This window comes from Salmo salar, chromosome 07 (genome assembly GCF_965601325.2).
Source record: "Salmo salar chromosome 07, fSalSal1, whole genome shotgun sequence".
Taxonomy (NCBI): Eukaryota; Metazoa; Chordata; class Actinopteri; order Salmoniformes; family Salmonidae; genus Salmo; species Salmo salar.
Genome location: NC_138297.1, coordinates 63,018,078 through 63,043,078, shown reverse-complemented (window position 1 = coordinate 63,043,078; position 25,001 = coordinate 63,018,078). Strand labels below are relative to the sequence as shown.

General features: G+C 46.2%; 2 protein-coding genes across 13 annotated transcripts in view; one reads left to right on the top strand and one right to left on the bottom strand.

Moving 5' to 3' along the window:
* LOC106596473 (uncharacterized) overlaps positions 1-22,873 on the top strand; it is a 36,416-nt gene extending 13,543 nt beyond the window's left edge. For all 10 annotated transcript variants that reach the window (XM_082977849.1, XM_082977848.1, XM_082977856.1 and 7 more), the window contains exons 7-10: positions 4,959-5,092; positions 8,458-8,519; positions 11,942-12,073; positions 20,002-22,873. In XM_082977849.1, coding sequence (XP_082833975.1) covers positions 4,959-5,092; positions 8,458-8,519; positions 11,942-12,073; positions 20,002-20,205 — 532 coding nt within the window. In that variant the 3' untranslated portion in view covers positions 20,206-22,873. The remainder of the gene's footprint in view (positions 1-4,958; positions 5,093-8,457; positions 8,520-11,941; positions 12,074-20,001) is intronic.
* Positions 22,874-23,074: 201 nt separating this feature from the next.
* LOC123724034 (prickle-like protein 1) overlaps positions 23,075-25,001 on the bottom strand; it is a 50,048-nt gene continuing 48,121 nt past the window's right edge. For all 3 annotated transcript variants that reach the window (XM_082977846.1, XM_082977845.1, XM_082977847.1), the window contains one exon: positions 23,075-24,896. In XM_082977846.1, the coding sequence (XP_082833972.1) occupies positions 23,971-24,896 (926 nt within the window). In that variant the 3' untranslated portion in view covers positions 23,075-23,970. The remainder of the gene's footprint in view (positions 24,897-25,001) is intronic.

Below are 25,001 nucleotides of genomic sequence, written 5' to 3'. Positions count from 1 at the left end.
AACTGGACAGAGGGTATGTATCTGTCTGGTACTACTACTACTATCCATTACTAACTAGACAGAGGGTATGTATCTGTCTGGTACTACTACTACTATCCATTACTAACTGGACAGAGGGTATGTATCTGTCTGGTACTACTACTACTATCCATTACTAACTGGACAGAGGGTATGTATCTGTCTGGTACTACTACTACTATCCATTACTAACTAGACAGAGGGTATGTATCTGTCTGGTACTACTACTACTATCCATTACTAACTGGACAGAGGGTATGTATCTGTCTGGTACTACTACTATCCATTACTAACTGGACAGAGGGTATGTATCTGTCTGGTACTACTACTACTACTATCCATTACTAACTAGACAGAGGGTATGTATCTGTCTGGTACTACTACTACTATCCATTACTAACTAGACAGAGGGTATGTATCTGTCTGGTACTACTACTACTACTACTACTATCCATTACTAACTGGACAGAGGGTATGTATCTGTCTGGTACTACTACTACTACTATCCATTACTAACTAGACAGAGGGTATGTATCTGTCTGGTACTACTACTACTATCCATTACTAACTAGACAGAGGGTATGTATCTGTCTGGTACTACTACTACTACTATCCATTACTAACTGGACAGAGGGTATGTATCTGTCTGGTACTACTACTACTATCCATTACTAACTGGACAGAGGGTATGTATCTGTCTGGTACTACTACTACTATCCATTACTAACTGGACAGAGGGTATGTATCTGTCTGGTACTACTACTACTATCCATTACTAACTGGACAGAGGGTATGTATCTGTCTGGTACTACTACTACTATCCATTACTAACTAGACAGAGGGTATGTATCTGTCTGGTACTACTACTACTACTATCCATTACTAACTAGACAGAGGGTATGTATCTGTCTGGTACTACTACTATCCATTACTAACTGGACAGAGGGTATGTATCTGTCTGGTACTACTACTACTATCCATTACTAACTGGACAGAGGGTATGTATCTGTCTGGTACTACTACTACTATCCATTACTAACTGGACAGAGGGTATGTATCTGTCTGGTACTACTACTATCCATTACTAACTGGACAGAGGGTATGTATCTGTCTGGTACTACTACTACTATCCATTACTAACTGGACAGAGGGTATGTATCTGTCTGGTACTACTACTATTACTATCCATTACTAACTGGACAGAGGGTATGTATCTGTCTGGTACTACTACTACTATTCATTACTAACTAGACAGAGGGTATGTATCTGTCTGGTACTACTACTACTATCCATTACTAACTAGACAGAGGGTATGTATCTGTCTGGTACTACTACTACTATCCATTACTAACTGGACAGAGGGTATGTATCTGTCTGGTACTACTACTACTACTACTACTACTACTATCCATTACTAACTGGACAGAGGGTATGTATCTGTCTGGTACTACTACTACTATCCATTACTAACTAGACAGAGGGTATGTATCTGTCTGCTACTATTACTACTACTACTATCCATTACTAACTAGACAGAGGGTATGTATCTGTCTGGTACTACTACTACTACTACTACTACTACTATCCATTACTAACTAGACAGAGGGTATGTATCTGTCTGGTACTACTACTACTATCCATTACTAACTGGACAGAGGGTATGTATCTGTCTGGTACTACTACTACTACTACTACTACTACTATCCATTACTAACTAGACAGAGGGTATGTATCTGTCTGGTACTACTACTACTATTCCATTACTAACTAGACAGAGGGTATGTATCTGTCTGGTACTACTACTACTACTACTATCCATTACTAACTGGACAGAGGGTATGTATCTGTCTGGTACTACTACTACTACTACTATCCATTACTAACTAGACAGAGGGTATGTATCTGTCTGGTACTACTACTACTATCCATTACTAACTGGACAGAGGGTATGTATCTGTCTGGTACTACTACTACTATCCATTACTAACTGGACAGAGGGTATGTATCTGTCTGGTACTACTACTACTATCCATTACTAACTGGACAGAGGGTATGTATCTGTCTGGTACTACTACTACTATCCATTACTAACTTATTCAGTTGGATATATAGTGTTTCAGTTTAATGTTTTAATGTCACATACACAAGTACAGTGAATGCCTTTCTTGCGGCTCTAACCCCAACAATGCAGTAATCAATAACAATCTATTACTAAAAACATGAGGTAGAACAAAAACAGTAAAGAAATAAGTAAGGTTTCTATATACAGGATCAGTTCCAATAGCATATTTACAATGTGCAGGGATACTGGAGTGATGGAGGTAGATATGTATAGGGGTAAGGTACTATATACAGGGTCAGTTCCAGTAGCATATTTACAATGTGCAGGGATACTGGAGTGATGGAGGTAGATATGTATAGGGGTAACGTACTATATACAGGGTCAGTTCCAGTAGCATATTTACAATGTGCAGGGATACTGGAGTGATGGAGGTAGATATGTATAGGGGTAAGGTACTATATACAGGGTCAGTTCCAGTAGCATATTTACAATGTGCAGGGATACTGGAGTGATGGAGGTAGATATGTATAGGGGTAAGGTGACAGGGATACTGGAGTGATGGAGGTAGATATGTATAGGGGTAAGGTACTATATACAGGGTCAGTTCCAGTAGCATATTTACAATGTGCAGGGATACTGGAGTGATGGAGGTAGATATGTATAGGGGTAAGGTACTATATACAGGGTCAGTTCCAGTAGCATATTTACAATGTGCAGGCATACTGGAGTGATGGAGGTAGATATGTATAGGGGTAAGGTGACAGGGATACTGGAGTGATGGAGGTAGATATGTATAGGGGTAAGGTGACAGGGATACTGGAGTGATGGAGGTAGATATGTATAGGGGTAAGGTACTATATACAGGGTCAGTTCCAGTAGCATATTTACAATGTGCAGGGATACTGGAGTGATGGAGGTAGATATGTATAGGGGTAAGGTACTATATACAGGGTCAGTTCCAGTAGCATATTTACAATGTGCAGGGATACTGGAGTGGTGGAGGTAGATATGTATAGGGGTAAGGTGACAGGGATACTGGAGTGATGGAGGTAGGTATGTATAGGGGTAAGGTGACAGGGATACTGGAGTGATAGAGGTAGATATGTATAGGGGTAAGGGGACAGGGATACTGGAGTGATGGAGGTAGATATGTATAGGGGTAAGGTGACAGGGATACTGGAGTGATGGAGGTAGATATGTATAGGGGTAAGGTGACAGGGATACTGGAGTGATGGAGGTAGATATGTATAGGGGTAAGGTGACAGAGATACTGGAGTGATGGAGGTAGATATGTATAGGGGTAAGGTGACAGGGATACTGGAGTGATAGAGGTAGATATGTATAGGGGTAAGGTGAATGGATACTGGAGTGATGGAGGTAGATATGTATAGGGGTAAGGTGACAGGGATACTGGAGTGATGGAGGTAGATATGTATAGGGGTAAGGTGACAGGGATACTGGAGTGATAGTGGTAGATATGTATAGGGGTAAGGTGACAGGGATACTGGAGTGATAGTGGTAGATATGTATAGGGGTAAGGTGAATGGATACTGGAGTGATGGAGGTAGATATGTATAGGGGTAAGGTGACAGGGATACTGGAGTGATGGAGGTAGATATGTATAGGGGTAAGGTGACAGGGATACTGGAGTGATGGAGGTAGATATGTATAGAGGTAAGGTGAATGGATACTGGAGTGATGGAGGTAGATATGTATAGGGGTAAGGTGACAGGGATACTGGAGTGATGGAGGTAGATATGTATAGGGGAAAGGAGACAGGGATACTGGAGTGATGGAGGTAGATATGTATAGGGGTAAGGTGACAGGGATACTGGAGTGATAGAGGTAGATATGTATAGGGGTAAGGTGACAGGGATACTGGAGTGATAGAGGTAGATATGTATAGGGGTAAGGTGACAGGGATACTGGAGTGATGGAGGTAGATATGTATAGGGGTAAGGTGACAGAGATACTGGAGTGATGGAGGTAGATATGTATAGGGGTAAGGTGACAGGGATACTGGAGTGATAGAGGTAGATATGTATAGGGGTAAGGTGAATGGATACTGGAGTGATGGAGGTAGATATGTATAGGGGTAAGGTGACAGGGATACTGGAGTGATGGAGGTAGATATGTATAGGGGTAAGGTGACGAGGCATCAGGATATATGATAAATAGAGTAACAGCAGCGTATATGATGATTGTATCTGAGTGGTTGTGTTTAGTCAGTATAAATGAATGTGCATGTTATATGTTTATGAGAAGTTGATGTGTGTTGGAGTGTCTGTAGTGTGTACGGCCCTGTGAGTGTGTGTCAGTGTGTGTAGGGCTCTGTGAGTGTGTGTTGGTGTGTCAGTGTGTGTAGGGCCCTGTGAGTGTGTGTTGGTGTGTCAGTGTGTGTAGGGCCCTGTGAGTGTGTGTTGGTGTGTCAGTGTGTGTAGGGGCCCTGGGAGTGTTGGTGTGTCAGTGTGTGTGGCCCTGGGAGTGTTGGTGTGTCAGTGTGTGTGGTAGGGCCCTGGGAGTGTTGGTGTGTCAGTGTGTGGTGTGTAGGGCCCTGGGAGTGTGTATAGAGACAGAAATAAGAATAAAATTACAAGGGTCAACTCAGTCTGTGTAGCCATTTAGCTAGCTATTTAGTTAGCCATTTAGCAGTCTTATGGCATGGGGATAGAAGCTGTTCAGGAGCCTGTTGGTGTCAGACTTGATGCATTGGTACCGCTCAGACTCTACATATGTGAAGAAGCTGATCTCTCTCTCTCTCTCTCTCTCTCTGTCTTCTATCTTTTTTCCTTTATTTGACCCTTTACCATCTTTCGTTGAATGTACTGATTCTAAGTCACCCTAAGAGCACTAAAATCCCCTTGTCTCTCACCTACAGAAGGAAAGGTCCCTTGCCTCCCCTGAGAACAGACGTCCCCCCCTCCCCCCACAGCCGGTCCGGCTCCACCGTCAGTAGCAAGAGCTACTCTCCTGACAGAGGCAAGGGTCTCCCCCAACCCGCCCAGCAGAAAAGTAAGTACCTCCCCCACCACTCACTCCCCACCAATCATGTTCCTCTTGGGTTGCATTCAGTTCAGCAGCTTATGAGGAGCTGGGATTCCAGCTTAACTTGTCCAATAGACAGATGAAGCCCTGTGAATTGACATTTTGACCCCACTACATTATTGGAACCAGGGGGAAATCCTCAGCCTCTGTAGTTTAATCTTGTCGTCCCCATCTGATGATGCCATGGCGTGCTTTTAGGTGCTCTCTGGTACCCCTGTGGCTGAGCAGCCCTGGGGTGGGTGGCTGTTCCCCAAACAGGCCCGTGGACAAGTACCCATGGGTCAGTGGTGCGCTGTGTTAGTGTGAATCAGCCATAGATGTGATTGTCTCTGCTGAAAGAAAGCTGAGCATGTGGATTCTGCTCCTCGTCCTCCATGTATTGGTTCTAACAGCCATAATGATCATCTATAGTAGCTCATTGGTCAACAGGAGCCGTTCCCAGCTGGCTGGCGGCCTGTGTGATTATAGTCTTAGTGACGTCCATGTTCTCTTCTCCATGGTCTCTCAGGGTGTGAAGAGTTTTGTCTGAGCAGGATGTCTGGTAAGTACAGGGAAGAGGGGAAACTAGGATGGGTTCTAGAGACTATAGTGTGTGTTTTAGTGTAGGGAATAAACAGTTACTGTAGATAATATCATCAACAGAAATGGGTCTGCCGAATCAATGCTGGATTACTGTTATTTCATCATAAGACTTCTATCCTGTGTTTTTAATGACACACTATCATTCTAACCAAGGACGTAGTATGGAGAAATGGCTCTTTAGCTCCTTGGTTAAACACCAACTCCCACAAGGTTGAACCTCAATGTTGAATTGAGATATAGAATGAGGTTTAACCGTGAACCAACATTCCCACCCTACGTCCAGCTCCGCCCATAATAAAAGAGATCTAGGGTTGAAGTTTTCTGTGAAGGTCTTTGTCCTGCTGAGTCTGTTTCAGCTGAGGTAACCTGAGAGAGAGTTTTCTGTGAAGGTCTTTGTCCTGCTGAGCCTGTTTCAGCTGAGGTAACCTGAGAGAGAGTTTTCTGTGAAGGTCTTTATACTGCTGGGTCTGTTTCGGCTGAGGTAACCTGAGAGAGAGTTTTCTGTGAAGGTCTTTGTCCTGCTGAGTCTGTTTCAGCTGAGGTAACCTGAGAGAGAGTTTTCTGTGAAGGTCTTTGTCCTGCTGAGTCTGTTTCAGCTGAGGTAACCTGAGAGAGAGTTTTCTGTGAAGGTCTTTGTCCTGCTGAGTCTGTTTCAGCTGAGGTAACCTGAGAGAGAGTTTTCTGTGAAGGTCTTTGTCCTGCTGAGCCTGTTTCAGCTGAGGTAACCTGAGAGAGAGTTTTCTGTGAAGGTCTTTAGTACCTGCTGGGTCTGTTTCGGCTGAGGTAACCTGAGAGAGAGTTTTCTGTGAAGGTCTTTGTCCTGCTGAGTCTGTTTCAGCTGAGGTAACCTGAGAGAGAGTTTTCTGTGAAGATCTTTGTCCTGCGGGAGTCTGTTTCAGCTGAGGTAACCTGAGAGAGAGTTTTCTGTGAAGGTCTTTATACTGCTGGGTCTGTTTCAGCTGAGGTAACCTGAGAGAGCGTTGCTAATTGGTCGGCTGGCCTGCCGTTTTCACGCTCTCTCTGCCACTTTGTTATGGATCATAAAAACGCTGTCAGTTTGTTTGTGTAGAGACATAGAGGAAGGAGTAGGGTGTCTACTCTCTCTAATGGATATAACTGCTGTGTGGGGCGACATGTTAGTGTGGGAGATAGATGTTACTGGCCACCATGTTGGCTCTGTCAACCCTTTTCCAGGGGCAAGACAAAACTAATATCCTCCACCCATAAGTTCTCTCTCTCTCTGGTCTTTCTCACTCTCAATCCCACTTTCACATTCAGTTATGGAGTGTTTTTGATATCATGGAAATTAATTCTGTTCAACCCACAAAGTCGGCCAACGGATTTGACACAGTCACACATCTCTCCACTAAAAATGTCATTCAGAACTTATCCTCCATCAGAATTGAGTTCAGCAGTGTATCTGAATAATGTAATGGTATATGGTGCAGGGAGAAGGGACCCTCTTAATAAAATATGGAACCAGCACATCATTTGAATTTCTCCTGGGAGTGTCTGAGCATGGTGTTTGAAGTGACAGACATGGGCCTAATGGGTAATTGACCATGGCGCCTGCAGTGGTGCCCACTGAGCATCGATGCTGCTTGGGCATCAAGCCTCTGGCAACACAGGTCAGAGAGAGCGAGAGACGGAAAGAGGAGAGTGCCAACGGACGAATGAGGGCCTGCAATTCAGTCTGACTAGCCTGCAGGGTGTCTCCTAATGCAGTTCTCCCTTATTATGCAGCCATCCACAGGATCTGATCAGTGCAGAGGGGATAGGAGGGGACAAGCCTGGATGGAGAGGAGTACAGAGGCTTAAACACTTCCCAAATAATAACAGGAGCTGGACAAACATCCAATGCAATGGTGGATGGAGAGTGTCTGGCGGCGTGTCGGAGGGAGACTGTCTGGCGGCGTGTCGGATGGAGACTGTCTGGCGGCGTGTCGGAGGGAGACTCTGGCGGCGTGTCGGATGGAGACTGTCTGGCGGCGTGTCGGAGGGAGACTCTCTGGCGGCGTGTCGGAGGGAGACTGTCTGGCGGCGTGTCGGAGGGAGACTGTCTGGCGGCGTGTCGGAGGGAGACTCTCTGGCGGCGTGTCGGAGGGAGACTGTCTGGCGGCGTGTCGGAGGGAGACTGTCTGGCGGCTGGAGACTGTCTGGCGGCGTGTCGGAGGGAGACTCTCTGGCGGCGTGTCGGAGGGAGACTCTCTGGCGGCGTGTCGGAGGGAGACTGTCTGGCGGCGTGCCGGAGGGAGACTGTCTGGCGGCTGGAGACTGTCTGGCGGCGTGTCGGAGGGAGACTCTGGCGGCGTGTCGGATGGAGACTGTCTGGCGGCTGGAGACTGTCTGGCGGCGTGTCGGAGGGAGACTCTCTGGCGGCGTGTCGGAGGGAGACTGTCTGGCGGCGTGCCGGAGGGAGACTGTCTGGCGGCGTGCCGGAGGGAGACTCTCTGGCGGCGTGCCGGAGGGAGACTCTCTGGCGGCGTGCCGGAGGGAGACTCTCTGGCGGCGTGCCGGCTGGAGACTGTCTGGCGGTGTAGACCAGGTGTGGTGTATCCCCCTGTCACCCCCACAGGAACCTACCTGGCGGTGTCAGAACATGTCAGACACCTTTATAACCCCCAATAAGATCACACTATACACTGAGTGGTCTTTTTCATTGTACTGGCTCGAGGTGTGTTGTTCTGAATGAATCCCTCCTCCATCCCTCAGGCTCTGTTGTGTTCTTTTCTTTCTCTCTCCCTTTCCAGACAAAGACAGGCCCCCTGGTCATTCTCAGGACGGGTCACCTCAGAGCACAGCGTCCACTAAGGTGAGTCCTGCTGATGAAGTGTTTTACACATTAAAAACTTGGACAAAAGGAAGAGTCACCACTATATTTAACTGTTCATGCTTTAATTCAGGTCAGTGTGTGGTTTATTTAAGCAATAAGGCCCAAGGGGGTGTGGTATATGGCCAATATACCATGGCTAAGGGCTATTCTTAGGCACGACACAACGCGGATTGCTTATTGCTTTTTAAAAACTGGGAGGAGAGACGGAGAGAGAGGCTGGCTGGCTGGCTGGCTGGCTGGCTGTTTCCTCTGCCTTTCTCTTGATGACTGAAGTGGTACTGACTGAGTGTAACTAGACTCCCCATGGGGATATGGGATAGTGAATGTGCGATGCTCCACCATACTAAATACACAGAGCTGCCTGATGCTCCACCATACTGAATACACAGAGCTACCTGATGCTCCACCATACTGAATACACAGAGCTGCCTGATGCTCCACCATACTGAATACACAGAGCTGCCTGGTGCGCCACCATACTGAATACACAGAGCTGCCTGGTGCGCCACCATACTGAATACACAGAGCTGCCTGGTGCTCCACCATACTGAATACACAGAGCTGCCTGATGCTCCACCATACTGAATACACAGAGCTGCCCGATGCTCCACCATACTGAATACACAGAGCTGCCTGATGCTCCACCATACTGAATACACAGAGCTGCCTGATGCTCCACCATACTGAATACACAGAGCTGCCTGGTGCTCCACCATACTGAGTACACAGAGCTGCCTGGTGCTCCACCATAGTGAATACACAGAGCTGCCTGGTGCTCCACCATAGTGAATACACAGAGCTGCCTGGTGCTCTACCATAGTGAATACACAGAGCTGCCTGGTGCTCCACCATAGTGAATACACAGAGCTGTCTGGTGCTCCACCATAGTGAATACACAGAGCTGTCTGATGCTCCACCATAGTGAATACACAGAGCTGCCTGGTGCTCCACCATACTGAATACACAGAGCTGTCTGATGCTCCACCATACTGAATACACAGAGCTGCCTGATGCTCCACCATACGTGAATACACAGAGCTGCCTGATGCTCCACCATAGTGAATACACAGAGCTGCCTGATGCTCCACCATAGTGAATACACAGAGCTGCCTGGTGCTCTACCATAGTGAATACACAGAGCTGTCTGATGCTCCACCATACTGAATACACAGAGCTGCCTGGTGCTCCACCATACTGAATACACAGAGCTGCCTGATGCTCCACCATAGTGAATACACAGAGCTGCCTGGCACGCTAGTGACGCTACATTAACTATGGTCTCTGTTTCATCATATCATCTCTAACAAACAAACCTCCTGACAAATTATTCTGGAACATCTTAGAACTGTTAAAGTGCTGTGAATCATCTGATGCCAGGTGTGTTAGTAAATATTTGCTGTATACTCTGGGTAGAATCATCCTTTTGATTTGGGTTGACATTTAGACAACCGTTTGAACCTAGCCAGACACTTTCTGATACTTTATCCTCCGAGAGATCGGAAGGCGCACGGTACCTCCCTTGGAGATCCTGTGCGTGTGTGTGTGTGTGTGTGGTGTGTGTGTGTGTGTGTGTGTGTGTGTGTGTGTGTGTGTGTGTGTGTGTGTGTGTGTGTGTGTGTGTGGTGTGTGTGTGTGTGTGCCAATAAACCCTCTGTGATGAAAGTATTTTTTTAGTGAGAGTCCCGCGACCCCCCCTCCATCCCTCCCTCTCCAACCCTCTGTTTGATCTGGTCACGACAGGCAGGCAGGCGCTGTGTTCCCCTCCTCCACTCTCTCCCTGGTTTAGAACCCAGAACCTTAGCCAAGATCAAAGAGCTCTGCCATTAGTAAACTCATTTTAATGGGAGACCGTGTAGGTTCAACAAACACTCTTGCTTTTGGGAGTTATCCTTAGGAGAACACAGACACACACAGGCACCATGTCTCCCTGGGTAACTGCTCAGGCTTACACAGATCTGGGATGTTTAGGGTGTCTTCATGATGTATTCTTAAAGGCTAGACATTGAAGTGGGACTGGGAGAGAAAGAGAGTCTGACTGTGCTTACACAGGCAGCCCAATTCTGATATTTTTTTCCACTAATTGGTATTTTTTTAGAGCCCCACTCTCTCCTGGTTGCCCCGCCTCCCCCCTACACGCTTGGCTCTGTGATCCCCGTTTTCATATATTTGTCTTATTTTTGAATGATTTAGGGTCACTAATGCGACTTGACTCTAACTTGCTTCCTCTCTCCAGAATGTTTAATCAAGCGTAGCCAGCTCTCTGCATCCCCAGTCCCCTAGCTAGCCCCTTAAAGGACAATAGGAAATGAGGACTGAGCGATGCAGAGGGAGAGGGGTAGAAAGAGAGAGACGGGGGGAGAGAGAGAGACGGAGAGGGGTCGAGAGAGAGACGGAGAGGGGTAGAAAGAGAGAGACTGAGAGACGGAGAGGGGTCGAGAGAGAGACGGAGAGGGGTAGAGAGAGAGAGACTGAGAGACGGAGAGGGGTAGAGAGAGAGACGGAGAGGGGTAGAAAGAGAGAGACGGAGAGGGGTAGAGAGAGAGACGGAGAGGGGTAGAAAGAGAGAGACTGAGAGACGGAGAGGGGTCGAGAGAGAGACGGAGAGGGGTAGAAAGAGAGAGACGAGAGACGGAGAGGGGTCGAGAGAGAGACGGAGAGGGGTAGAAAGAGAGAGACGAGAGACGGAGAGGGGTAGAGAGAGAGACGGAGAGGGGTAGAAAGAGAGACGGAGAGATCAAGAGGGAGAGGGGTAGAAAGACAGAGACGGAGAGATCGAGGGGTAGAGCGAGAGAGAGAGACGGAGAGGGGTAGAGAGAGAGATCCAGCAGTATAGAAGCGATGATCTAAGTTGGCCTCGTTTTCTCCTCGTTTCTCCCTGTCTTAGTCTCTGACACATGGGGCTGGGGCCAGCGCTGGGGGCCAGACTGTTATACCCAGTGGGGGAGGGATAATACTGTTGGCTGGCTGATCTCTCTCTACTATAGAGGGTTAATTGGAGCTCTGCTATGTGATTTGATCACCGTACTTAATGCAGTGTTAACATCTCATTTGGTTTTGGGGTTTATTTGAACTTTTCCCATGATGCACATGCAGAGTCTAGCTGAGCCCTAAAAGGAGGGAACGCTCCACTTAGATGCTGACCAGAGCACTGTGTGTTTTGGACTCTCTGAACATGACCACACTGTTTGAGGGGATCACCCATATTGATTCACTGGCATTCATAGCAGAGTGGACAATGCAGAAGGACTTTATACTTAAAAAAGTTTAGGTTTTTGTCTTAAATAGACACTTGGATAATAATGAAATAATGAATATAAAAGCTTGGGATGAATCGGTATTCAGAAATCCTTCTTTCAGACAGCGGAGTGACCAGGCCACCCTCTTTCTATCTCTCTCCCCAGGAGGAGGCTCATATCCTAGAGTGGGACCGTGAGGAGGGCCTGCCCCCCATCGATGAGACCCCCAAGACCCAGGATGACTTCCAGGAGCGCCGAGCGCAGGCCATCGGAGCCAAGGCCCAGGAAATAGAGAAGGTACCCAACACAGCCATGTCTCTGGCGTGGTTAGCCCACATACACACTTCCGTTTATTTATCATATGTAGAATAATACAGTGACATGCTGTCTCATAAGAGACTTTGCATAAAACGGGTCATGTGGTCAGGAAAAGCTTGAAAAACATTAGTGGAATTAGGGCCTGGAGTTTTTCCTTATCCTGTCATCTGAAGCAGGAGAAACTCCTGGGCCGAGTCATGGTTTCATCGGTGTGTTTCTGTAGCTAGTACCCTGGTTCCCTCCTGTATTACTGCAAACAGCCAGATGCCCATTCATACCAGGTTTATATACCACCCCCACCCGGCCTAGTGCTACCCAGGTTTATATACCACTCCACCCGGCCTAGTGCTACCCAGGTTTATATACCACCCCACCCGGCCTAGTGCTACCCAGGTTTATATACCACCCCCACCCGGCCTAGTGCTACCCAGGTTTATATACCACCCCCACCCGGCCTAGTGCTACCCAGGTTTATATACCACCCCACCCGGCCTAGTGCTACCCAGGTTTATATACCACCCCACCCGGCCTAGTGCTACCCAGGTTTATATACCACCCCCACCCGGCCTAGTGCTACCCAGGTTTATATACCACCCCCACCCGGCCTAGTGCTACCCAGGTTTATATACCAACCCCACCCGGCCTAGTGCTACCCAGGTTTATATACCACCAGCCTTGTTCAGCCCCGGTTTATCTACCACCAGCCTAGTTTTTCCATGGTTTATATACCACCAGCCTTGTTCAACCCCGGTTTATATACCACCAGCCTAGTGCTACCCAGGTTTATATACCACCCCCACCCGGCCTAGTGCTTCCCAGGTTTATATACCACCCCCACCCAGCCTAGTTCTACCCAGGTTAATATACCACCAGTCTAGTTCAGCCCAGGTTTATATACCACCCCCACCCAGCCTAGTTCAGCCCAGGTTTATATACCACCCCCACCCAGCCTAGTTCAGCCCAGGTTTATATACCACCCCCACCAAGCCTAGTTCAGCCCAGGTTTATATACCACCCCCACCAAGCCTAGTTCAGCCCAGGTTTATATACCACCCCCACCCAGCCTAGTTCTACCCAGGTTAATATACCACCAGTCTAGTTCAGCCCAGGTTTATATACCACCCCCACCCAGCCTAGTTCAGCCCCGGTTTATATACCGCCAGCCTAGTTCAGCCCCGGTGTATATACCACCCCCACCCAGCCTAGAAGGGGTGGGATAGAAAGCACCTGAGGCGTGTGTTTTGTATTTATTTATTGAACCTTTGTTTAACCAGACAAGTCAGTTAAGAACAAATGATTATTTACAATGACGGTCTAGTAACAGTTACTGGCCGTTGTTCAGGGGCAGATCAACAGATTTTTACCTTGTCAGCTTTGGGATTCGATCTAGCAACCTTTCGGTTAGTGGCCCAACGCTCTAACCACTAGGCTACCTGCCTGTGTGTGTGTGTGTGTGTGTGTGTGTGTGTGTGTGTGTGTGTGTGTGTGTGTGTGTGTGTGTGTGTGTGTGTGTGTGTGTGTGTGTGTGTGTGTGTGTGTGTGTGTGTGTGTGTGTGTGTGTGTGTGGTGTGTGTGTGTGTGTGTGTGTGTGTGTGTGTGTGTGTGTGTGTTGTCCTATGCTCCCAGTGAGCTAATTAAGGGCATCTCTGCTGTTTTACTGAGCTCATTAAATCTGAGTGTCATCCTGGGGTAGAGACCTAACACACACACAGAGCCCTTCTGTGGAGCTGCACCTCAGAGCATGACCCTTACAACAGCTATTTGATGCCCTCTTCCCTCAGAGAAAAAAGGCATGTTTGAGGGGACCATATTAAGGATCCTGTCGTTAAACATAGCTCTCCTCTAGGTCTAGTCTGAACACATCTGGTCAGCTCTCCTCTAGGTCTAGTCTGAACACATCTGGTCAGCTCTCCTCTAGTTCTAGTCTGAACACATCTGGTCAGCTCTCCTCTAGGTCTAGTCTGAACACATCTGGTCAGCTCTCCTCTAGGTCTAGTCTGGGAACACATCTGGTCAGCTCTCCTCTAGGTCTAGTCTGGGAACACATCTGGTCAGCTCTCCTCTAGGTCTAGTCTGGGAACACATCTGGTCAGCTCTCCTCTAGGTCTAGTCTGGGAACACATCTGGTCAGCTCTCCTCTAGGTCTAGTCTGAACACATCTGGTCAGCTCTCCTCTAGGTCTAGTCTGAACACATCTGGTCAGCTCTCCTCTAGGTCTAGTCTGAACACATCTGGTCAGCTCTCCTCTAGGTCTAGTCTGAACACATCTGGTCAGCTCTCCTCTAGGTCTAGTCTGAACACATCTGGTCAGCTCTCCTCTAGGTCTAGTCTGAACACATCTGGTCAGCTCTCCTCTAGGTCTAGTCTGAACACATCTGGTCAGCTCTCCTCTAGGTCTAGTCTGGGGAACACATCTGGTCAGCTCTCCTCTAGGTCTAGTCTGGGGAACACATCTGGTCAGCTCTCCTCTAGGTCTAGTCTGGGGAACACATCTGGTCAGCTCTCCTCTAGTTCTAGTCTGGGGAACACATCTGGTCAGCTCTCCTCTAGTTCTAGTCTGGGGAACACATCTGGTCAGCTCTCCTCTAGGTCTAGTCTGAACACATCTGGTCAGCTCTCCTCTAGGTCTAGTCTGGGAACACATCTGGTCAGCTCTCCTCTAGGTCTAGTCTGAGACACATCTGGTCAGCTCTCCTCTAGGTCTAGTCTGAACACATCTGGTCAGCTCTCCTCTAGGTCTAGTCTGAACACATCTGGTCAGCTCTCCTCTAGGTCTAGTCTGAACACATCTGGTCAGCTCTCCTCTAGGTCTAGTCTGAACACATCTGGTCAGCTCTCCTCTAGGTCTAGTCTGAACACATCTAGCATTAAATTAATAATACGATTTTACGTTTATGTTGAAAGCAATATCTTTGTCAAGTTGATTATTGAAGCGTAATATGTCTTGTCCTCACTGCAAAGTGACAGTGAGATTTCAATAGAAAGCTAATTTTTGTGTGTTTGAAGCGTAGGCTTGTATGTGATGTGATGGCCTAAGCTGTCAGATAACACTAAAGACACATCCCAAACCAGTACTTCAAAGCCAATTGTTCGAACCTGTTTCTATCTGCATAAAGAAGCATTGCTTCAGAGAAACTATTCCTGAGAGCACTAGGCCTCCCTCAACAACATCTGTTGATTTCCTCTGAGGTTTCACCTGGCTGCTCTTTCCACATCAAGTGATTGAAGTGTGTGTTTAGGTCCTCAGATCATGCATAGTTAAGTGACCCAGCATGGAAGCCTTTCAAGAAACAACCCCCTTATTTCACATTAGAAAGGTCTGTAAAGTGGGGCTCTCCACTGCAGTAATGGTTAGCCGCTCAACAAGTGTCAACCAGATGCCAACCACACACACACACACACACACACACAGAGAGCGAGATGTTTATTTTCCCTCCACAATCTGGTCTAGCCATCTCATCCATTGTACACTTAGCCTACACTGGCTCCCTCTACGCTTTTCACATATCACCTGTCATCCCATATAGCCTACTGTGTTTGTGTAGCAAAGTGAAATTGGACTAAATTCCACCTCCATGGTCTTCTCACTGTAGAGGAGGAGGAAGATGAGGCATATGAATGGCGCTGACTTTGGCAGAGCTACCAGCTTAGCTCACTTCCATGGAGTGGTTAAAAGGCAGAAAGGCATGGGTGGCATCCAGCTTCTATAGGGCCTATTCATCATCGTCTGGAATGTGGCACCAGACTAGGGCCCTATTCCCTTTATAGTGCACTACTTTAGACCAGGGAGCTATGTAGGGAATAGGGTGCCATTTGGAACACTGGTTTGAGGTAGGCCATACCCCTCATAACCTGGAAAGCTGGTAGCATGTTTTGATTCAATAGCAACCCTTTAAGCTCCAGAGCCACACTGTGTGGCCTCTCCTCCTCCTCAGCCCCCAGGCTCTAATCAGAGAGGGGCTGTGGCCCCTGTCTCCGTGTCCCGGCTGGGTCCCCTCCCTGTCCTTCCGGTATGCAGTATCTCTCTGATCCACAACCCTGAGATCAGACCCTGCACTCCCACCAGTCGACGCCTCCATGCTCAAAGCCATAGGCTCAACAACAGGACCCAAACCCACACCCACCCACACCTCCAGTGGTCAAGAGCAACTTCCTCCCTGATTGGGTAGTGGGATCAAGGGTCACACAGGAAGTATGTGAAAGTACAGTGTGATCTATGAAATGCATTGTAAGCGTTGTTAGGAGTTGGAACATTGCACTTCCTGCTTTGGACTTATTGGTTCCTCCTGTTATTAACAACTTAATTCCGTACACATTCGGTATAGCCTACCTATGAATCTAAACCGCTCATGGTGTAGTAACTAAGGAGTTGAGGTTGGAAATACAGTCACTATGTTGCCTGACCATCTCAGTTACTATAGAACTAACAATACAGCCTTAACACAATGCAGTGCTGATTAACACAGTCATTTATGTATGTGTGTGAATGGGTAGGGCTCTTGATTAACATACATATGATATCATAGCCATTAGAGGTTTCATGTGATTTCATTATCATGGCCTCTGCCTACCTTACATAGCCTGGCTCTAGTCCACAACCAGCAACATTGTGATTGGCTAAAAATAGCCTGGAAGTGAAAATGCCTAGCAGTACAGTAGCAACTGTTAATGGGGTTGGGTTAGGTGGAGGACTGAGGCTGTGTCCCAAATGGCACCCTGTTCCCTACATGGCCCTATGAGTCCTGGTCTAAAGTAGTGCACTGGATAGGGTGCCATTTGGGATGCAGCCTGACTGTAACCCGGCTTAGATGTCCTCATCTGGCCCCCCCACCCCAACCTTCACATTCCTGCCCAGCCAAACTCAGCTGTGGTTCGTCTTCAACTCCAGCACGCACCCACTCACTCCCCCAGGCCTGTTAGCTTCCTGTATCGGCCTGGCGTATCGAGCCCGAGAATCCAGATAATTAATCATCTAGTTTAAATTGGACTAAATCTATATTTGACCTAAGCTCAACCTTGTGTCCTGATGACTTTCTGCTTGGTCTAATGAGCATTAGTGAGTGAATGAATGACATTTTATTTAACTGTCAAATCGCCAGTTGGAAACCCGTCCCTTATGAATAATTGTCACATAAACAAACATTATAATACTTTGCTGTGATAATTCTTCTTCCGGTGTTCTCTGCAGTGCACATCACATCAAGAGTGAAACAAATAAAATGCTAAATCAATCCATAATAAATAGTTAATAAGGTTATCCAAACAATACTTACATCACTAGAGCAGTAAAAGATCTACATCTAGAAAAATGAAATCGAAGGCATTTGAACCCAGTGTAGCACTAAGAGAAGATTAGGGATAGTTCACCTCACTGTTCACACAGGACAGGATCCAGTAGGGGAGAGAAGATTAGTGATAGTTCACCTCACTGTTCACACAGGACAGGATCCAGTAGGGAGAGAAGATTAGTGATAGTTCACCTCACTGTTCACACAGGACAGGATCCAGTAGGGAGAGAAGATTAGTGATAGTTCACCTCACTGTTCACACAGGACAGGATCCAGTAGGGAGAGAAGATTAGTGATAGTTCACCTCACTGTTCACACAGGACAGGATCCAGTAGGGAGAGAAGATTAGTGATAGTTCACCTCACTGTTCACACAGGACAGGATCCAGTAGGGAGAGAAGATTAGTGATAGTTCACCTCACTGTTCACACAGGACAGGATCCAGTAGGGAGAGAAGATTAGTGATAGTTCACCTCACTGTTCACACAGGACAGGATCCAGTAGGGAGAGAAGATTAGTGATAGTTCACCTCACTGTTCACACAGGACAGGATCCAGTAGGGAGAGAAGATTAGTGATAGTTCACCTCACTGTTCACACAGGACAGGATCCAGTAGGGAGAGAAGATTAGTGATAGTTCACCTCACTGTTCACACAGGACAGGATCCAGTAGGGAGAGAAGATTAGTGATAGTTCACCTCACTGTTCACACAGGACAGGATCCAGTAGGGAGAGAAGATTAGTGATAGTTCACCTCACTGTTCACACAGGACAGGATCCAGTAGGGAGAGAAGATTAGTGATAGTTCACCTCACTGTTCACACAGGACAGGATCCAGTAGGGAGAGAAGATTAGTGATAGTTCACCTCACTGTTCACACAGGACAGGATCCAGTAGGGAGAGAAGATTAGTGATAGTTCACCTCACTGTTCACACAGGACAGGATCCAGTAGGGAGAGAAGATTAGTGATAGTTCACCTCACTGTTCACACAGGACAGGATCCAGTAGGGGAGAGAGATGATTACACAGATCCACAAAGAATTTAATTATTATTATTATTATTTTTTTTTAAATCAACTCCCATATCTACTGGGTGAAATACCACTGTGTGACATCACAGCAGCAAGATTTGTGACCCGTTGCCACAAGAAAATGGCAACAAGTGAAGAACAAACACCCTTGTAAATACAACCCATATTTATGTTTATTTATTTTCCCATTCGTACTTTAACTATTTGCACATAATATGACATTTTATGTCTATTTTGGAACTTTTGTGAGTGTAATGTTTACTGTACATTTTTTGTTTATTCCACTTTTGTTTATCTATTTCACTTGCTTTGGCAATGTAAACATGTTTCCCATGCCAATAAAGGCCTTGAATTGAATTGAGAGGGAGACAGAAAAAGAGAGCAAGATAAGAGGGTGGGTAGGGGAGAAAGGGAAGATAGTGACAGGTCTGTGTTACTGTCCTAAAGGCCTGACAGTGACTCACCTCTTATAGCTGCAGACTCAGAGACTGAGGCCCTGGGAAACGGACTGTAGCTGGAAGCTAAACTATTCTGGACGGCACAGCCCCGTGCTGTCTGAGACAGCTCAAAGTATGCAGTGGAGAGCTGTCAGGGTGTGGTAACCAAGGGCTAGTGAGTGGACCATGTTGGAATGTCCATAATGATCTTGCCTGCATGTATTCTCTGCTCCCATGTTGGTCTGTAGAAGGTCACAATTGTAAACAGGCCACTTTTCTCTCTCCTTCTGCATGTTTATGGTGAGAACCTTTTCCAGGTGTCACCCTGGGGCAATGGGGTGGACTGTTTTTCATCTCAATGACAGTTCAACAGTGTCTTCTCTTGGTGTTTTCCCTCCGTTATTTCAATCTTTCCTTGTCAGTGCATGTTTCAATTTGTGATTTATCGTGATGGGAAAGATTACAGATTTAAGACCTTTTATTTAGCTCTTGTAATCCAAATGTTCATGTTGGATTGAATACATTTTTGATAAGCTAGACCAATCCTCCTCTGATCAAATCATTAGACTGTGTACTAGGTCTGACCTTGTATGACATCAGCAGTATATTTGCTGTTTGGTCTGTGTGAGCCATTGAAGACTAGGTGTGGGTCAGCAGCTCTCATCAAGGTTTTAACACCTCTCCTCTCATTGTTCCCCTCACACCTGTTACAAGCCCTAGAGCCTCAACTCCTCTACTTTACTGGGTGTTTATTGGCTCTGGGGCCAGGCTAGCCAATAAGAAGGCTTGTGTGCTGACAGGAGAACTGGGTCTATGTGTTAACACAATGAAGTGTGTGTTGTTCACACCAGAGTGTTCTCTTCTCCTTTAGCAGGGCTATTGAACGAGCATGTAGACGTGAGCTTGCTCTGGGCTCATCAGGAAATAGTTTCTAAAACCAGACCCTCATATTCCAAGGAGGGTGCTGATGTTCCTAGTCTCTGAAGAGCTAGTACTGTTCATTTGTTCTAGTTCTGTAGTTGATGTTCATTACTTGTTGATCATGTTGTATTAGATTGCTCTGACTGAAATTCCTTGTGGATAAGAGCATCTGCTAATTGACCAAAATGAAGTGTTATTGGCTCCTGTTTCTGATGATGTGGTGTTTTCCAGGTGTACCGGCAGGACTGTGAGACGTTTGGCATGGTAGTGAAGATGCTGGTTGCTAAGGACGCCAGTCTGGAGAAGCAGCTGCAGATTCCACTCCGAGAGAACCTGGGAGAGATCAGGGAGCGTTGCCTTGACGACCTCAAGCACTTCATCTCCGATCTGGATCAGGTGATTGAGGTCGTACGGCAACCGGAACCCTCCATCTGAGACAGACAGCCAATCGCGTCCCATCTTACTGTAAGGGAGCCAATCAGGTCCAGTCTTTTTGTTGGGCCTCCAGTTTGGGCATACAGTGAGGGCAGGACTCCCAGGGGTCTGCCATGTGTTAAGACTATGGATATCTTGAGCGGTATTGGCCCCATGTTTTCCCATCTTTCTGGGTTTCAGGCCAGACATGCACCACACCCAGGTAACCCATATGTACTGATAATGTCCAGCAGTAATTAGTCAATGTTGTCAAAAACAGTGTTCAAAGTCCTGTTCAGCTACTTCCTCACCACCCGATGAGGGTATTGGTTCTACAATGTCCTTAACTAGTAGAACTGGTATGTCAATTTAGGCTAATAGTTCATCTGGGATTTAGTGATTTTAAAACTGTTGTTAACCAGTGTAACCATAGGGAACGGTCATCAGTGTTTTTTACTGAACTGGTAATCTAATGATGATGTGTGTTATAGGTCATTATCCACTGGTACCACAAACAATGCTCTGCAAGTACAGTACCAGTCAAGGGTTTTTCTTTATTTTTACTATTTTCTGCATTGTAGAATAATAGTGAAGACATCAAAACTATGAAATAACAAATCATGTAGCAACCAAAAAAGTGTTAAACAAATACAAATATATTTTATATTTGAGATACTTCAAAGTAACCACCCTTTGCCTTGATGACATCTTTGCACACTCTTGGCATTCTCTTCACCTGGAATGCTTTTCCAACAGTCTTGAAGGAGTTCCCACATATGCTGATCACTTGTTGGCTGCTTTTCCTTCACTCTGCGGTCGTACTCATCCCAAACCATCTCAATTGGATTGAGGGTCGGGTGATTGTGGAGGTCAGGTCATCTGATGCAGCACTCCATCACTCTCCTTCTTGGTCAAATAGCCCTTACACAGCCTGGAGGTGTGTTGGGTCATTGTCCTGTTGAAAAACAAATGATAGTCCCACTAAGCGCAAACCAGATGGCATGGCGTATCGCTTCAGAATGCTGTGGTAGCCATGCTGGTTAAGTGTGCCTATAATTTTTTTTTTAAATCACAGACCGTGTCACCAGCAAAGCACCCCCACACCACCTCCTCCATGCTTCACGGTGGGAACCACACATGCGGAGATCATCCGTTCACCTATTTTGCATCTCAAAGACACCGCGGTTGGAACCAAAAAGCAAAAATGGACTCATCAGACCAAAGGAAGGATTTCCACCGGTCTCATGTCCATTGCTCGTGTTTCTTGGCACAAGCAAGTCTCTTCTTCTTATTGGTGTCCTTTAGTAGTGGTTTCTTTGCAGCAATTCGACCATAAAGGCCTGCTTTCATGCAGTCTGCTCTGAACAGTTGATGTTGAGATGTGTCTGTTACTTGAACACTGTGCAGCATTTATTTGGGCTGCAATTTCTTAGGCTGGTAACTCTAATGAACTTATCCTCTGCAGCAGAGGTACCTCTGGGTCTTCCTGTCCTGTGGTGGTCCTAATTAGAGCCAGTTTCATCATAGTGCTTGATGGTTTTTGCGACTGCACTTGAACAAACTTTAAAAGTTCTTGACGTTTTCCGGATTGACTGACTGTCGTTTCTCTTTGCTTATTTGAGCTGTTCTCGGCATAGTATGTACTTGGTATTTTACCAAATAGGTCTATCTTGTCACATGCACAGGCTTCCCTGTGGCTCAGTTGGTAGAGCATGGTGTTTGCAACGCCAGCATGGTGTGTGCAACGCCAGGGTTGTGGGTTCGATTCCCACGGGGGGCCAGTACAATTTATATTTTTTTAAATGCATGAAATGAAATGTATGCATTCACTACTGTAAGTCGCTCTGGATAAGAGCGTCTGCTAAATGACTAAAATGTAAATGTATCTTCTGTATACCACCCCTACCTTGTCACAACACAAATGATTGGCTCAAACGCATTAAGGAAAGAAATTACACAAATGTACTTTTAACAAAGGCACATCTGTTAATTGAAATGCAGTCCAGGTGACTACCTCATGAAGCTGGTTGAGAGAATGCCAAGAGTGTGCAAAGCTGTCATCAAGGCAAAGGGTGGCTACTTTGAAGAATCGCAAATATAAAATATATATATTGATTTTAATACATGATTTCATGTGTTATTTCATAGTTTTGATGTCTTCGCTATTATTCTACAATGTAGAAAATAGCAAAAATAAAGAAAATCCCTGGGATGAGTAGGTGTGTCCAAACTTTTGACTGGTACTGTAAGGATCCAGTTAAAAAGCAAAGTCTTGTTTTATGAACTCTTCCTGCTAGGTACATTTGATTTGAGATTGCAGCAGCTGAAGCAAGACTTTTGGTGCTACTGCCTGGGAGTAGGATTGTGCTACTTGTGTAAAGTCTTGTATGGTCTGAGAATATACACGTTCTCTCTTTTCTTTTGTATGGAAAATGTGTTAATCTGACTATGACCTACTTCAGCCAGTATGGCACTGGCCTGCTATGTGTGATTTACATTTTGTGTTTTTTGACAGATTATTGTATTCACCACCAGTGCTAATTTTCTCTGGGGGGGGGGTTAGAAAAAAACACTTTCTAAACGTCAGATGCTCAACTCAACTTTCTGTATGTGGAACTGACTCGTCTTTGATTTGTGATTTAAATGATTTTTGAGTATAACAATAATAAAGATGTTTTTATTATGTAAATGGGTTGTAGACAATGTAGTATCTACCATTCACATATCAGGTTTGGTGCCTCCGATGGTACTTTGTGGGTCAGTGTTTGGTTTAGGTGCACTGCTTGAACACCAAGTTATTTGCATTGTATATTTTAATATTTACTTTGTCCAAAAATGCTATCAAATCAATTATTCTAGTATATACGAGAAACAAACATTTTCTGAAACATTGGGTAAGAATATTTATTTAAAGCTTCTTTACATCACAACAGTTAAGTATTCATGGTATAATGACCTGCGCTGTATAAAGGGCATGTATGGAGAAGACCTCTAATGTAAATGAATCTCCACAGGTTGCTTTTACATTGTATTTTACACCCTGAGGGACAAGCGTGTTAGAGAATAAACATTGGAATACAGGAAAGACTCAGGGTATCACATTACATTGATGTTGAGAGGTTTAAGAGCAACTTCATGTTAATTGTTAGCCTACCAGAAACCAGATATTATGGCACTTTGATTTGAGTAAGCAGATGGTTTGTATCCTGGCAACAGTTGGTTTGTTTTTGTAAAGCCTTGATTGATTGACAAGTGATGCGTGCAAAATAGCTCTGCTTGTTACTACGACAACAGCTTGTCCCGCCTCCCTACGCCAACTTTGTTTACATCAAAACCAGAAAAATCTCAGTTAAAACTTGGGGATATAAAAATACCAGTATTAACATTTTAACTTAATATATACATTCATATTTTGTACTATTAAATAATTATGTTGGTTTGTCTCTAGAAGTCTACTTTACTAACTATTCCTCTCCCTGTCAGCAATAACAATAGTGCATTAATTGCCATTTAATGCACACAATGGTATTGCTGGAATACTTTCAATGGTTCATCATACAATGTTGTAAAAAAAAAACAAATGTGTTTTTTGGTGAATTTTATAAAAGGAAAAGAAAATGTCTTTTTTTAGGTCTCCTGGCATGGTTTGAGTGTTAGACATGACCCATAATAAGAAGTCCAATAATATGGACAATGTTTTGTCCAGCAAGTCAAACTACAAAGAACTGGTCTCACCTGTCCACAAATGATTACTGCTGGAAGTAAAACAGAGAATGTACATCTAGATTATGAAATGATGCAGTTCTTGCCTCTGTGACCCTTCTTTCTGGATTTAGTCCGTGAGTCGTTGGGCGACATGGCCGTAACGCGTGTTGGGAAGTCCTCAGTGTAGTATTGATACCTGCTAGTAACCCTGGGCTGGGGAATGAGCTGCCCCAGGAAGTAACCTTCCTCCTCAGAGTCTGAGGAAGAAGAGGAGCAGGTGGAGCACCAGTCTTCCTCGTCAGCGTATAGGCCGCCTAAGAAGCGGTCCCGATCCCGGTCGCCCCGAGCCTGGAGGGAGTAGTCCGAAGTGGTGTGGGGATAGGGTGGCGGCCTGTGAGCACCAGGGCCAGGTTGGTTGAAGAGGGCCGCGTGGTGTTCCTGAAGGGAACTCAGACCATGTCCCTCGTAGGGCCTCTGCACCCGTTCCTTAGGCAGCAGGTTAAGAGCGTTGTCCGAGCGGGCTCTGCGGTTGTGGTGGCGGCTGTGGTGGTGCCGGCGTGGCCTTTCGGGGTCCTCGTGGTGGTACACCCTCCGACGCGTCCTCTCACTCTGAGGAGGCTGACGCACCGCCAGGTTCTGGTAAGACCCGTTATCCACCGTGTCCTCAGAGAACTTGACCATCTGCTGGCCAGGTGGCCGTGTGGACTGGGACCTGCTCCTCCTCAACACTGGCAGCTGAAGGTGAGGTGGTGGCACCTCCTGTTTAGGAGGGAGGGGTGGGAGGGGCAAAGACACCGGCCCCTGTACCCTCTGCACCCCCCTCAACACCTCCTCTTCTTCCTGGTCTGCTGCCCCCTCCTGGGGATCGAGAGAGTTGGCGCTGCGGTGGAGCATGGAGGAGTTGAGGGTGCCCATGATGCTCATCTTCTCACAGTCTTCTGGGTCCAGCAGGTTGTGGAGGGAGTAGAGGATCTGACCCTCCTTACTGTCTCCATCCGCTGACGCACCTGGGAGGACAGGACAATATAAAGTTGTGTTACTCGGGAAAGAAGCAGGAAAACAAGAGTTCTTTACTGTATCTAATTACTGTAGCTATTTTGTTTCATGGCTTT